A 13,537-nucleotide genomic window follows, 5' to 3' on the forward strand; every position below is an offset into this window, starting at 1 on the left:
CCGCAACTGAAATGTATTATGATGCTATGTTTACAGGCACTAATGTTCTTGTGTATGCTTTTTGACGTGAACATGTGATCTTTGTGGGTTAGCCCTGTGGTTAAAGCGTTCGCTCGTCACGTAGAAGACCAGGGTTCGATTCTCCACATGGGTGGAAGTCTGTAAATAACCTAATCTGGACCAGACAGTCTGGTGATGAGCATCGTTCTTCGCAATATGGATACAATGACGTGTCAACCAAGTCAGCGATCCTTACCAACCGACCCCGTTAGTCGCAACTTACGGAAGATCAATTCTAACCCAAATCTTCATTACTGTAACTACCCGTGAAGTTACTCGTTCTTTAGGCCTGAGCAACCAGTGCTAGTCGTAAGAGGGACTAATGGGGTCGGGCTGTCAAGCCTGCTATAAATTGGTTAAAACTTGTCATCATATCCAAGCAGCATACAGTGATGTTTAAGATCAAACTAAAAGTGTTTTATGGTTCAACTTCTTTATCATACAAGGTCACAACGTTTCGAGACAGATTCTAGTCTCTTCTTCAGGTGAGGTGAGGATAAAACTAAAGGGTTGTAGTATATATACACATAACAGTAGACCGATAACAATGGGTAACAAGATATACAGGTTGTATTGATTGATGTACAGGCTTCGACTGATTGATATACAGTCTTCAACTTATGTACAGGCTGATTGGTGTGCAGGCTTGTGTTGATTAGGTTAACGAGTTGCAGGTAAAGATGTTTGGATAAAGATTAGTCACTGAGGATAAAGTGGTTCCATGCATTGGGTAAGTAAACACCTCCGTCTCTGTTGATTGAGGGCTTGTTCCGCTTGATTGCAATGGCTTCTAGGAGCTTCCGTTTTTTGAAGTCACTGGCGTTCCTAACTAATGTCCTGGTGTTGTCCCAAACAATCTTGTGATTGGGGTTGTGCATGATGTGTTCACATACGGCAGACTTCTGATCCAAATTTTTAACTGATGTTTTGTGCTCTTTTAACCTGATAGTCAGTCGTCGACCAGTTTCACCAATATATGTCTCTTTACAACTACATTGGATCTGGTAGATGCATCCTGCTGGATTGTTGCATTTAGGTGTTGTTGGCCCGCGTCCATTAGCTGATAGTAGCGTTTTCAGGTTGGTGTCGCTACGGAAGGTGACGTCTATTCCTGTTGTTTTCTTGATGAGACGGCTGATGCGATGACTTATCTGGCCATGGTATGGTATGTTAATTCTGATGGGGGAAGGTTCCGGTTTAGTTGACTTGGGAGTTTCTTTCAGGGTCTTGGTGATGGTGTTGCTGACTAGATGGGGTGTGTACTGGTACACCATAACAACCGAGAAATCAGTTGTTTTGCTGCGTGAGTTTCCGTTCGCGACTGACAAATCAAGAATGTGAGCCGAAAAATCTCCGAAGACGGCCGAGTGTGTTTCAAGTATTACCGACATTGCTTCCGATATGGTCGATGTGTTTCTATTATTACCGCTAAATTGCCGATATGGCTGCAATTGTTTCGCGAGTGGGCTGCGTTTGTTTACATTTGAGATGCAATTCCTGAACTGCCCTCCATAGTATACATCATGCATTATCTATTTCCAGTGTTACAACACCACATCCATGTATTCCCCGTTTCCTGTTATATAATCCTATCTATCTCCTGTTATATCACAGAAACTATCCGTCTCCAATGTTGTGTCACAGAAAATGTCCGCCTCTTGTGTTATATCAGAAACTATTCTATCTACACTTTATGTTATTATTAGAATTATCCGTCTCATATGTTATATCAAAGAAACTATCCGTCCTCTATATTACTGAAGAGAATATATATAAAACATTGTGTTTTATCGCAGGAACTGTCCGTCTCCTGTGTTATATCGTAAAAACCATCCGTCTCCTGTGTTATATCGTAAAAACCATGCGTCTCCTGTGTTATATCGTAAAAACTATCCGTCCTCTATGTTATATCACAGAAAGTATCCGTCCTCAATGTTACTGAAGAGAAACTATCCATCTCCTATACATGATACTGTACAGAAACTATATGTCTACTGTTTTATCGCCCGAATTATGTATTACCGGCCTTTAGTTATACCGCCGTCGCATGTTCTCTATGTTTTAAAAATATATCTGTCCTGTATTTATACAATGCCACTAGATCACTACTGTAACACCACGACCTTGTTGTAGATTATCCCTGGTAATAAATGACCCCACAGACATGCTTGTCACCACACACCTATTGCAGTGAATATGCTGGAAGTTTAACGCATGAATATGACAAATACCAATCAGTTCATTTGACATTATAATCGGCAGAAAAATACACAGTTTTGTTCAACAGTGCGAGGCAATATAATGTTTTTTTTATGTAAACTAGATTTTTTAATTCAACTAATCTGAGTTAAAAACTAATGACATTTCTGTATGTGATCTAATTCATCTCACAGTTCGGTCAACGCATCGCCACTATCTGATCTGAAGACACGGAGCCCAGCCCACAGTCCCGTCTCTAAACATAACCGCTCAAAATAATAACTTCTCCCCAACATGTCCGCTCGCTTCAATCGGTTCAATGCGTTTGCTGCGCGGACGCTTCAATAGCAGTGTGCAAAATGTAAACAAAGCAAGAAATGTAGGTGACAACAGATAGCGTATGCTAGTTATCGGCTCCGATGCTCCACTCAGGGCAAAGTGTGACTAGACTGGGGCATTACATATGGGACGGACGCTGGAAGTAGCTGTCAAGCCGAACAGACTTCTGAATAACTAGAACTAACGAATTTCAATCAGGTATTACCATCAGCTGTTCTGCTTGTTGTCAGTGTCTGCAGAGACCATATACTACATCTATTATACGGTCTCTGGTGTGTGTTTATCGATACCCCTCACTGTAGTCAGTCATAAAACTATCCTCCTGTTCACTACAGAACCATATTTTATACAATTATCGTGGATCAAGACAATCTTTTTATTTGTAGAAACGTTAATACCTCTTAATGCATGCATTGTGTGATTACAGTTCTGAAATCCTGGTGCTTGCGGTGGCATAATCACTACGGTGCTCATACTAGACAAGTACAATAGTTTCTCAAAGTCGCATTAGGAAGTTGTTTTTTATTACAAAGATGCAGCATCTGGGTATAGATGCAATGCTTATAAGAAGCAAGTGTCACATTTAATGCAAATAGAAAAGTTGTCAGTACATAAAATGTTTTCCTCCTCAAGTAAAATAGTATTGAGTGCAATGCTGATGTGATCACAAGTATTGATATTTTATGCTACGACAACCCATTATGGTCATAATGCCAGAACTATTGATTTCTTATGTCACAAGACATGGATCCAGATTGCATTCATAGTCGGCCCAACGTTGGCCCAACATTGGAAAATGTTGGGCCAGCGTTGGGCCAACTGTGAATGCTAGTCTAAGTTAACTTTGAGTCTCAGTACTTTTCGTTACACTCTACTACTGAGTCTAACAAAACCTAGTAGGAGGACTATGTTTACTTAGACTGCTATGAATGCTGTCTAGTGAGTCATCCCACAGATGACATCCTTACCTTGTCAGCTTGCTGACAGGGTTAACCTCTATGTCATGTGGACAAGGAGTCCAGCTTCGAATCAGAAGGTCTGTGGTTTGAATCCTAACACAGGACTCTGAAATTTTATGGTAACTACTCTTATATGAGCATTACTCCATTACTCCATTACTTACAGACAGTTTCCATATGCTGGAATATTGCTTAGAGTGGTGTTAACCAACAAACTGATCCCAACATCACACTATCGATTTATACCATGATATTTGCGGTGATGAGTTACAATGTATTATCTACAACATGCTACTAATTGTGTCCCATTGTGTTGTTACAGCGTTGTTGATGATGATGCTTGCAGTGGCAGCTGGTGTTGCGAGCAGTGTCTTTATCTGGCTCTTCCTCAAGCCAAGCAATCCTCGCCATGGTGTTTATGCTGTGCCAGGTAATGTCTTTCTGTTCCAGTCATAACACATGCAATCAGTTATGCATGAGTCTTATTTTTTGCATTCTTAGAACATTTGATTTTGATTGAGAAAGTAAAATTAACTTACTTAGTTTTATCCAAACCTGTTTGACCACTTTCATGTTTTCAATGCAAAGCATTGCAGCTTTTCAGACTGAAAGTTTGCGATATTTGGAGCCTATATCTGACTATAGTATTAGCAAAATACAATGCAAACTTTGCTGCAGTAAGTACAATTTAACATTGATATATTGTCACATGTACAATTGATTGATTCAGCTTGTAATAGAAAGGTCCACAGACATGTACAGTTGGATCAAACGATTTAATGGAAAATATTTGTTTTTACCAGATTGGTCAGTCAGTGTTTGCCTATGCCAGGTGTCCCAGATCTTTGACTCCCTTGTCATGTGTTGAATGTATTTACTTGGAGCACTTCATATCGGCAACATCATCGTGAAATTCTGCCAAAAGTCTTTTCATGTGGAATATTCCATGAAGATCTGAGTCAGAAATGAACCTATGGTTGTCGATTATGTGGCCAACTTAAAACATGTATTTAAAATCCACAAAGCTCTTCAAAATGTTAAAAACTTGTGGCTATTTAAAATGATAAGTAACCACAATTGTACTATAAGGCCTTGTGGTCGGTATTATTTAATAAAATGTCTGTCTGTCTTTATGCGTCAAACAAGATCAGCTGGTCAGGTTTGCTGACCTGGTTAATGCATGTCCTTGTATTCCAAGTATTGCTGTTAGTGACTGGAATGTCAAGTCAAGACATCACAGACTGCTGTCATAGCTGGAAATTTGCCGAGTGCAGCAAACTCTTCCCCCACACCCACCCCCACCCCCACTTCCTAAATATTCCCACACCAAAATTCCCATACATATCACTCAAATTATCATGCTGAACATAACTTTCAGGAAAGAAACATCAAGATAAATTCCATAAATGTAATGAAATACAGAAAGTAGCGGTTCTATTTTCATGAAGTGGGAAACATACCTTGTAATAACATTACAATGCTTACAATATTTCTGTAGCATGAAATGTGCCAAAAATACAAGAAATATAGAATACATACACTTTGGTGATGTACTGTGGTCCTATATGAGTTGAACAACATATTGTTGAGCTCAGCGTGATGCTGCCTGGCCTTACAGCTATCCCTCTTCAAAGCAACTGACAGAAACTGTCACTTATGATGAACTTCCACGTGCAGATCATGCGCAAACCGAAACCAGGTATCATCACTGGTATGACAAACCTATTATGGTCTTAAAAGAAAAACATGTACAGATTTTACTGTTGCTTGTGACCGCACAGCTGTAGTTTGTACCTTGCATACCTTTCTTGTGTTCACTTTGCTACATTGTTATCAAGTGTAGATATTATTAAAACTCCATGTTACATTTACAAAATGTGAGTAGGAGTTAAAATGTGCAGATGAAACTATTCTCAATCCATTTCACACATTTCAAGTTTTAGACAGACCAAAATGGTCCTGGCTGTCAATCGAACCCAAATCAACAACAATACAGACAAATATTGATATCATGGATAGGACAGAATAGCCATAACGGAGGCATGTGATAAAGTGATAATAAAGTATCTTAATTATGAAGGAGCAAGAATTAGCTGTAAAACATCATTTAAAACTTAAAAGGAATTCTTATCCATAAAACAAGTCATGTATTTAAAAACTACACACTGAGGTGTAACATAGACTGTATATCTATGTGAAATTATTGCTTTGTATGGTGACACTAGATTTGTTTTGTTCTTTATCTAAATTTTCATGGATCACTTGTTATGTTTCACTGAAACAATTGAATTGTTTTACAGGTCGATGGTACTGGTTGAAAAAGGTTGTTTTTTATTTGATGTTCTCTGCTCGTAAGCGTCAGAACAAGAAGAAAGGTCAAGGTCAGGGTCAAGTTGACAAATTTTCAAAGGGCTACGGGAAGGGCAACACTGACCTTGCAAGCATCGATGGCCCCCAGGTCCTGGGTGAAGATCCTTATGTGAGTTATCCTGAGCTGAATGATCACTTGAATGTATACTGTGAAAGAAAAGGTTTGGATATTCCTGTTGGGCCTTTCAAAGGTGTTTACTTAAAAGTGTTTATATGTTTTATGAGGAAATGTTAACTGTGCACTTATTAAACACATGTATTCATTTTACTTGTGTTAAGTGTTTGTTTTGTAAACCGTATTATTTCTTTGTGTTTTAAAGCACTGTAGTAGTCCATAATTCAGGTTTTCAGTAACTCATATTATCAGGTTGTCAGGTTTGTTGACTTGGCTTACACCTGTCATTGTATCCCAACTGTATAGATCGATGCTCATGCTTTTGGAAAGTGGTCAAATGTAATATATGTTTTATGTGGGATTAAACTTTCATTGTGGCTTTCTGACGTGGGTGCCATGCCAATTTACACTTATCAGAGGGGTACACAAAGTCTGCGGTCTAGACTACCAGTTGTCCAATTTCCATCTCTGTGATAGTCACAGTGGCTTAGTAGGTTAGGTGGCTGAATTTGAGTGTTGGTGATAAGGTGCCAGCTGACTCTGAGGGCGTGGATTTGAATCCTGTAAGGGACTCTGTAATTCTAAAAACTTAGTGCTGTAATATTCAAATAGTTAAAAGTATTTGGATGAATATGTGAAAGATGCACTTTCAGTGTTTGGGATGGGTGGTTTCAAAGAGCAGTTAATATCATTAGGGTAACATAAAAATGCTAAAAAAAAAATCAATGTTGTTCATCCATGTGTATGATAAGAACCCCTTATAAGCCCAAAGCTCATTCTAGGTGTAATAAACTTTTGTCTTATAGATAATTCTATACAATATAATAGTGATGAGGATAAGTAACAGGATTGTGGTTTTACAGCACACTCAGCAATATTACAGCTGCATAGTAGCAGCCTGTAAATAATTCAGTCTGGACCTGACAATACAGTGATCAACAGCACAAGTATCAATCTAAGCAATGAGAATATTGTGATAAACAACAGGTAAGCCCACTTGATATGAATTGCATAAAACAAGCAAACTAGACAGATATATTCTTAGCTTATCTGACATTATCCCCCCAAAATCCAATTATACGATCCCTTCATCCTGATGCTCCTTCCACAGGCAATAGATACAGCCTACTATGCTGGGTTTGGAGAGGATGGTACCAAGGTTGTGTTCCGTATTGCCCGTCGCCATGGACGCAGTGCCGAGCTATGGTTGTTTCTGGATCTGCCCGGTATTGGTCAGCTGCAACACCCAGTCCACCCAGATACGGATGTTTATAACACAGATGGGCAGAGTTTTTCTGCTGGTGGACTGACCTTTGAACTTCTTCAGCCAATGAGAAGATGGAAGATCACATACAGTGGATTGATGAGGTACAGGAGCCATCTCAAAAACATGAAGATAATTTTGATCTTTTGGATTTTCATATTTAATCTACTTGTTTGGTGAAATTTGATTGACATACACACAAAAAGATTTAGTGAAGTTTTTTTGTTTAATAATCTATCACCCAATCACTATGAAAGTGTGACCTTGTACCGTAAGGTTCCGCTATGGAAAAACCCAATATATAAGACTACATATATGTTTAATTCAGTGATGAAACTGCTTTTGAAATATCATTGAATAGCAATACTTAATCCTCATTAAAGTGAAAGATTTACAAACAGTTAAATGCTCTGATTTCACTTCCAGAGTAGGACTGTGCAACGATGTGGACACCAAACCTGACAAGTTTGTGGAGACCAAGATTTCCTTCATGTAAACAAATACTTATCATTTTTGTTACTATCAATATCAAAAGGTTGGTCTGGTCAGGCTCACTGATTTGTTGGATGCATGTTGGGGAGGATCTAGAGAGAGGGGTGTGGGTATGAACAAAATTTCCCTTTGAAGAGAATTTCCCCCTAACCTTTGAACTTCATCTTTTATGTGCACCCCATTTCTCCCAAATCCTGGATACAGCCCTGCACGTCATCGTATCCAAATTGTGTGGATAGATGTTCAAGATGTCATTCACTGGATTGTCTGGTCCAGACTCAGTTATTTACAGGCTGTTGTCATATAGTTGGATTACTATGAAACAATAAAGAAACAAAGTTTTCAAAATTCATACCAGAAGTGAAAATATGAGTTATCTCCTTTGCTTATGTCCATCTATGCCCAATGCTTGCTTGAGTATCACATACCAGTTAGGTGCTTAAAACTCTTGAATCAAATTTGCTGTGACAGTATGTTTTCTCAGGTTAATTTTAAATTATCAGTTTACAGGTCTTGATATGACTGAAATGGTGTAAAGCAGAGAACATCTTATTTGATTGATTCAGTTTTATACAAACTTCAGTTGGGATGCCTTCACTGACCACTTTAACTTTGACATGGACATCAGTGCTTCGGCCATCGCTGATGGTGTTGCTAGGGAGCTGTGGACGAAGGAATTCTGGGCCAGACTTCAAAAGTGAGTGAGTGAGTGAGTGAGTGACAAAGGAATTCTTGTCCAGACTTCAAAGAGGAGTGAGTGAGGTTTTACAATGTCACGGTTGGGGGGACACCAAGAAATGGTGCCACACATTGTACCATAGTGAGAAATAGAAAACAGGGTCTTGAGTGTGATGAGCAGAGGTTTTAGCCATTACGCTAACCCATCACCACAGCTAAGGTGAGATATGGCTACATTGTAAACGGATGTTTATTATGTTAGCATGGCTATAATAGGAAGGCTGACATTAAAATCACCTGTATGGTGGACGACCAGGTAACATGAAGTGCGATAGTTGGGTCCATATTTCTATTTTCATCCCAGACAGTTAAGAAAAAAATTGGATTATTTGTTTTTATAAAAGGAGAAGTACACTTTGTGATTTTGTGTATGTTATGCAAAAACAGTTTGTTGGCAAATATGAGTATTATCCAAACGATAGATTTCCATTTTCTGTCAACTACACTTCATACCATTAATATTTATATTTTAAGGGTCAAGTTTGGACCTCAGCTATCTATGAGATCAGTTAATATACAGTCATAGATGGTATCTAAATAAAAAAAAAACTTGTTATAAATATTTCTTTTAAGCCAGAGTGTTTTGCAAAGTATGGTAGAATACCAAACATGTTAAACTTTGTGTCCAAGTATTTACAATATTTTTATATGCAGCTGATTGAAAGAGTATTAAGTAACATACAATATTGTGATTTGGTTGAAAAGAAAGGGTCTGATTTTCTATCAGAAATAAAAAAAATAGTATGTACGTTACTGTTGTGAAATCCATGGAAATCTGTCACTGATGAGGGGTGTCATATTTCAGCAAGCATCAGACCCACTATGAGCAGTGGGGGGAGATGAGGGGGAGGATTGCAGTGGAGGGGTACGAGGAGAGACGACTCAATCTCAAAACAATGCGAGATCATAGCTATGGTGAGTTCTTGATGGAAACAATGGTGGCTCAGACTTCTGGCTGAACATGTTGATGGATGCTAGAGTGAGTGAGTGGTTTTTATGCTGCTTTTAGCAATACTCCAGCAGTATCATGGGAGGTTGTGCAGGACAAAGGAAATGGGTTTCAATCTAGTACCCATGTGGGGAACTGAACCTTGATCTCGGTGTGACAAATGAACACTTTAGGCACTTAGCTACCCTGCTTCCTCTCATGGATACAAAAGTGACCCTGGTGTCTGTTACCACAACTGTGCAAGGCCTCAGAATAATGCTTAAGAAACAAGGCATTTGTGCTGGCAAAATTATTCAAGATTTCCCTTTGATTCAATTTTTCATATATATTCTAGGGTCTGGGAGGCCATCTACCGATCCCTTTCTGAACACTTTGTTTGTGTTTCAGGTGTGAGGGACTGGAGAAGCTTCTACCGATACATGATCCATTTTGTCTATGTGGAGGTGAGCCATTGCAGCTAACCCTGGATCATATATAGTACCTAAGAAACAGCCAGTTTGTCATTTCAATCAAAGTAAATACTTAGTGGGTACTAGTGAGTTTTGAAGACAGTGAAACGGACTGCAAGTCACAAGGGGAGAATAACAAATTTAGGCAAGGCCAATTATATTTATTGTTTTTGTCCTTAGAAAACATAAAGGCATGAGGATAAAATAGATATAAAAAAAATCACAATTAGAGGTAATATTCCTTTTAAGTGTTCAAAATTTTTCACTTTGGCAATTTATTAAGTGCGTATGGGGCAAAAAATATACCATATAAAACTAATTTCTTTCACATTTATATTTGGCCTATATAAAAGTAGAACCTTATTTTCTGAGTAGTGAAAATCAATTTTTATTAGTTTTCTTATTCTTGAAAAAAATATGACCAGGATCCGTAAAACAAGAATAAAAATTGGTCTGGCCTTATGTTTGTGTTTCAGACTGGCTTGACGGCCCAGGTGGGGATTGTCAGTCATCCAGATACAATGTCACAGTGAGTACCGGCCTTACTCCATTGTTTGGAGTCTAGACAGGGCAGGATAATATAACAGTGCATGATATACCTCTGTGGGGAAATAGTGGGACTTAGATTCATGAGTCATTTCTTATCTCCCCTTTGTGAAACCTGTAACCCATTATTGTCTCCCCTTGGTTATTCAAGGAAAACTAGAGGCATGTTTAGAAACATGAGCGCCCACGAACCATCCTTACAGCTGCCTCGCCAAACGAACAAAGATGGCAACCATGTTTAATGGAAATAACCCATCCAAATCATCATCATTAGTTAGCATCCACCTGACGAATGGCAAGGAATAGCCAAGAAACATTGTGTAAAGAATAAAGAAGAAGTTGACATACGTTACATTTTGTCTTATACATGTTTAATGTCATTCGTCTATACTCGCCCCTTTCCGTAACCTCCAACAAGAAGACGAAAAGCTATTTGGCTTTTCCCAGAATAACATGAATTGGTCACGAATGGTTTAAACGGTTCTGAACAGGTCAGGTTTAAATAACCAATGATTGCCTCCCCCGCATTAATATATCATGTGGCTTTCAGAGTAAAGATTTATTTGTATGGAGATGAAATGTTTTACTGTCGGTTTGAATCCTAATACATGACACAGAATAATCTAAATCTTTATTTGTACCATTCAGGATTGTGTTTGATTTCTAGTATTTGGTCTAACTGTTCTTGTATACTAGCTGGGTTTTACAGTCATGAAAGTTATTCTGTTCATGTGTCTCCAGTTTGATGATTGGGTACGTGTCCTACCCCAATGGGGACCTTGTGTCAGTGAGTCACGTCAGCCTGAAACTGTGGGAGGTAGGAGAAGATGGGACCCCACCCAAACAGTACAGCTTCACCTTTACTGCAGGTATGTCTCACTAGTGTAGATGAGCTTCAGGTCAGGTGTTAGAGGAGTTAACTCTAGGAAAATCTCGTTAGTGGAGTAGATGTGAGCCTACAGTTAAAAAGATAACCCTATCTAGGTTTTATGTGGACAGTTTCATCAGGAGCTGAATATCTTAGAAGTCACTCAGTTTGACAGCCGCTTGTCAAAATATCCAAACTAGAGCTGGACCTGATTTCTCAGAACAAATTTAAGTTTTTACTCCAGTTTCAAACTGAGTTTGACAAATTGAAACAGCTGCATTTTTAACTCGTCTGTACTTTAAGATAAAAAAAAGTCCATACCCACTTAAGTAATCTATCCACAAACTGAAATTGTGTACTTTGTGTGTGTTTGACATCAATTTTAGTTCCTTCTGGGAAATGCATTTTCCTGTTTTCTCAATTTTGAGCAATAACTCTAAAGTCAAAATTCTGACTTAGGCTTGCTTTAAGAAATCGGGACTGGGTCTCCAACAACCTGTGCCTGTTGTAAAATGCGACGAAAGGGACCAGATGGTCAGGCTTGTTGACTTGGTTGACAAATGTCATTGGTTCCCAGTTGCCCAGATCAATGACATTGTCTGGTCTTGGCTCAATTTTTACAGACTACCATCATATAGCTGGAATATTGCTGTGCAGTGTGAAATGATAAACAAACCTGCAAATAACCTGAAAGGAATCAAACAATATTACTCTGTTGTTTTCATTGGTTTATTTACTTTCACATACTTTCATTGTATTTCACACTGAAAGTTGTATGGTGTCCATATTTCGTGAAAGACCTCTCTGCATCTAACACAAACTTACTTCTTGACTGCTGATATATGGAAACCTAGAATTTTTGAATATATCTTGATTTCTATTGGTCCTTAGTGGTGTAGCCATTCGTTATCAACAGATATATGACTCTGCTAGTGAATCTTTAGCTTTTGTATTATCACAGACAATCAGCTGTACACCATCGAGGTACGGACAGGCATAACACCTGTGTGGTATCACCATGATGACCGTGGGGGAAAGGTGATGGAGGTGTTCTGTAACTACACAGTCAATGGCCGGGACGGCAGAGGGCTAGTGGAGTACTTCTACAGGTAGAACAATCGCTTGATCCATGTTGACATTCAAAGTCAATGAGCCACTCACGTGCACCCAGAACCTGGTGAAGATCATTAGTGCATGGAATTGTTAATGAACTGATCACACAGTTAGTCATTTTGACAGTGATTGTTTGAAGAATTTTTCAAAAGTTTTAATGTGCATAGTCCTTTCAAATATGTTTTTGTTGAACCTTTTTAATTTATACAGTCAAATGTCTGCACCAGACTGTCATAGTATGATGGCAACTTAACTCCAAAATCATCTGCCTACACAGAAACCCTGATGGCCCCAGTTACATCCAGCAGACATCAGTCAGGATGCTGACAGAGCCCTCTAGTGAAGAGACTGTGCATGAAAAGGACAGCCTCATTCTGACTTTCACCCATCCTGCCTGTGCTTGTTCCCAGCTTGTAGGAGGCAAGGGCTCCCAGCTGGCTCTACTCTCACAGGTCCAGGCTGAGGTGAGAGAAAAAGTGAAGTCTGGTCTGGACACACCACTGATAGATTGCATGAACAATAACTTCTCGTGAGTGATTTAGATTAGTTTTATGCTGCACTGAACAATATTCCAGCTAAATGGCAGCAGTCAGTATATGGCCAAGTCTGGATGAGACATTTGAGTGATTGACAGCATGAGCATCGATCTACACAACTGGGATACAATGCCATGTGTCAGCCAAGTCACTGAAGCTGACCACCAGATCCCATTGGTTGCTTCTTGCTACAAGCATGGGTTACTGAAGATCAATTCAAGTCAGATCTTCATGTGTTGCATGCCATTACGCCATGACCTTAAAGTTAAATATTGTGAACATTGACAAATGTTGTAGACCGCAAATCATGAACCTTACTGTCTGTATACATGACCTCTTAAAACCAGACAGAGATAATCCAGCAGGATAATGTGGAATAGGATAGCCTAATGGTAAAAGCATCTGCTCATCATGCTGAAGATCCAGTTTTGATTCTACACATGTGTAAAGGTTATTTCTGATGTTCCCTAACATGATATTTCTGGAATATTGCTAAACATGATGTAAACCAAACTCACTCACTCACTCATCCAGGACCAA

The 13,537-nt window shown here is 38.9% G+C and overlaps 1 protein-coding gene across 2 annotated transcripts in view; it reads left to right on the forward strand.

The window, feature by feature from the left end:
* Positions 1 to 2,602: 2,602 nt before the first annotated feature.
* Positions 2,603 to 13,537, forward strand: part of LOC137258289 (rifampicin phosphotransferase-like) — a 37,519-nt gene continuing 26,584 nt past the window's right edge. Inside the window, exons 1-12 of one of the 2 annotated variants that reach the window (XM_067795916.1) lie at positions 2,603 to 2,796; positions 3,880 to 3,987; positions 5,858 to 6,036; positions 7,154 to 7,410; positions 7,733 to 7,798; positions 8,382 to 8,495; positions 9,342 to 9,451; positions 9,873 to 9,928; positions 10,411 to 10,463; positions 11,222 to 11,349; positions 12,310 to 12,457; positions 12,739 to 12,925. In XM_067795916.1, coding sequence (XP_067652017.1) covers positions 3,888 to 3,987; positions 5,858 to 6,036; positions 7,154 to 7,410; positions 7,733 to 7,798; positions 8,382 to 8,495; positions 9,342 to 9,451; positions 9,873 to 9,928; positions 10,411 to 10,463; positions 11,222 to 11,349; positions 12,310 to 12,457; positions 12,739 to 12,925 — 1,398 coding nt within the window. In that variant the 5' untranslated portion in view covers positions 2,603 to 2,796; positions 3,880 to 3,887. The remainder of the gene's footprint in view (positions 2,797 to 3,879; positions 3,988 to 5,857; positions 6,037 to 7,153; positions 7,411 to 7,732; positions 7,799 to 8,381; positions 8,496 to 9,341; positions 9,452 to 9,872; positions 9,929 to 10,410; positions 10,464 to 11,221; positions 11,350 to 12,309; positions 12,458 to 12,738; positions 12,926 to 13,537) is intronic. The other variant, XM_067795917.1, reaches the window with a different exon arrangement.

Source organism: Haliotis asinina, chromosome 12, assembly GCF_037392515.1.
Source record: "Haliotis asinina isolate JCU_RB_2024 chromosome 12, JCU_Hal_asi_v2, whole genome shotgun sequence".
NCBI classification, from domain to species: Eukaryota; Metazoa; Mollusca; class Gastropoda; order Lepetellida; family Haliotidae; genus Haliotis; species Haliotis asinina.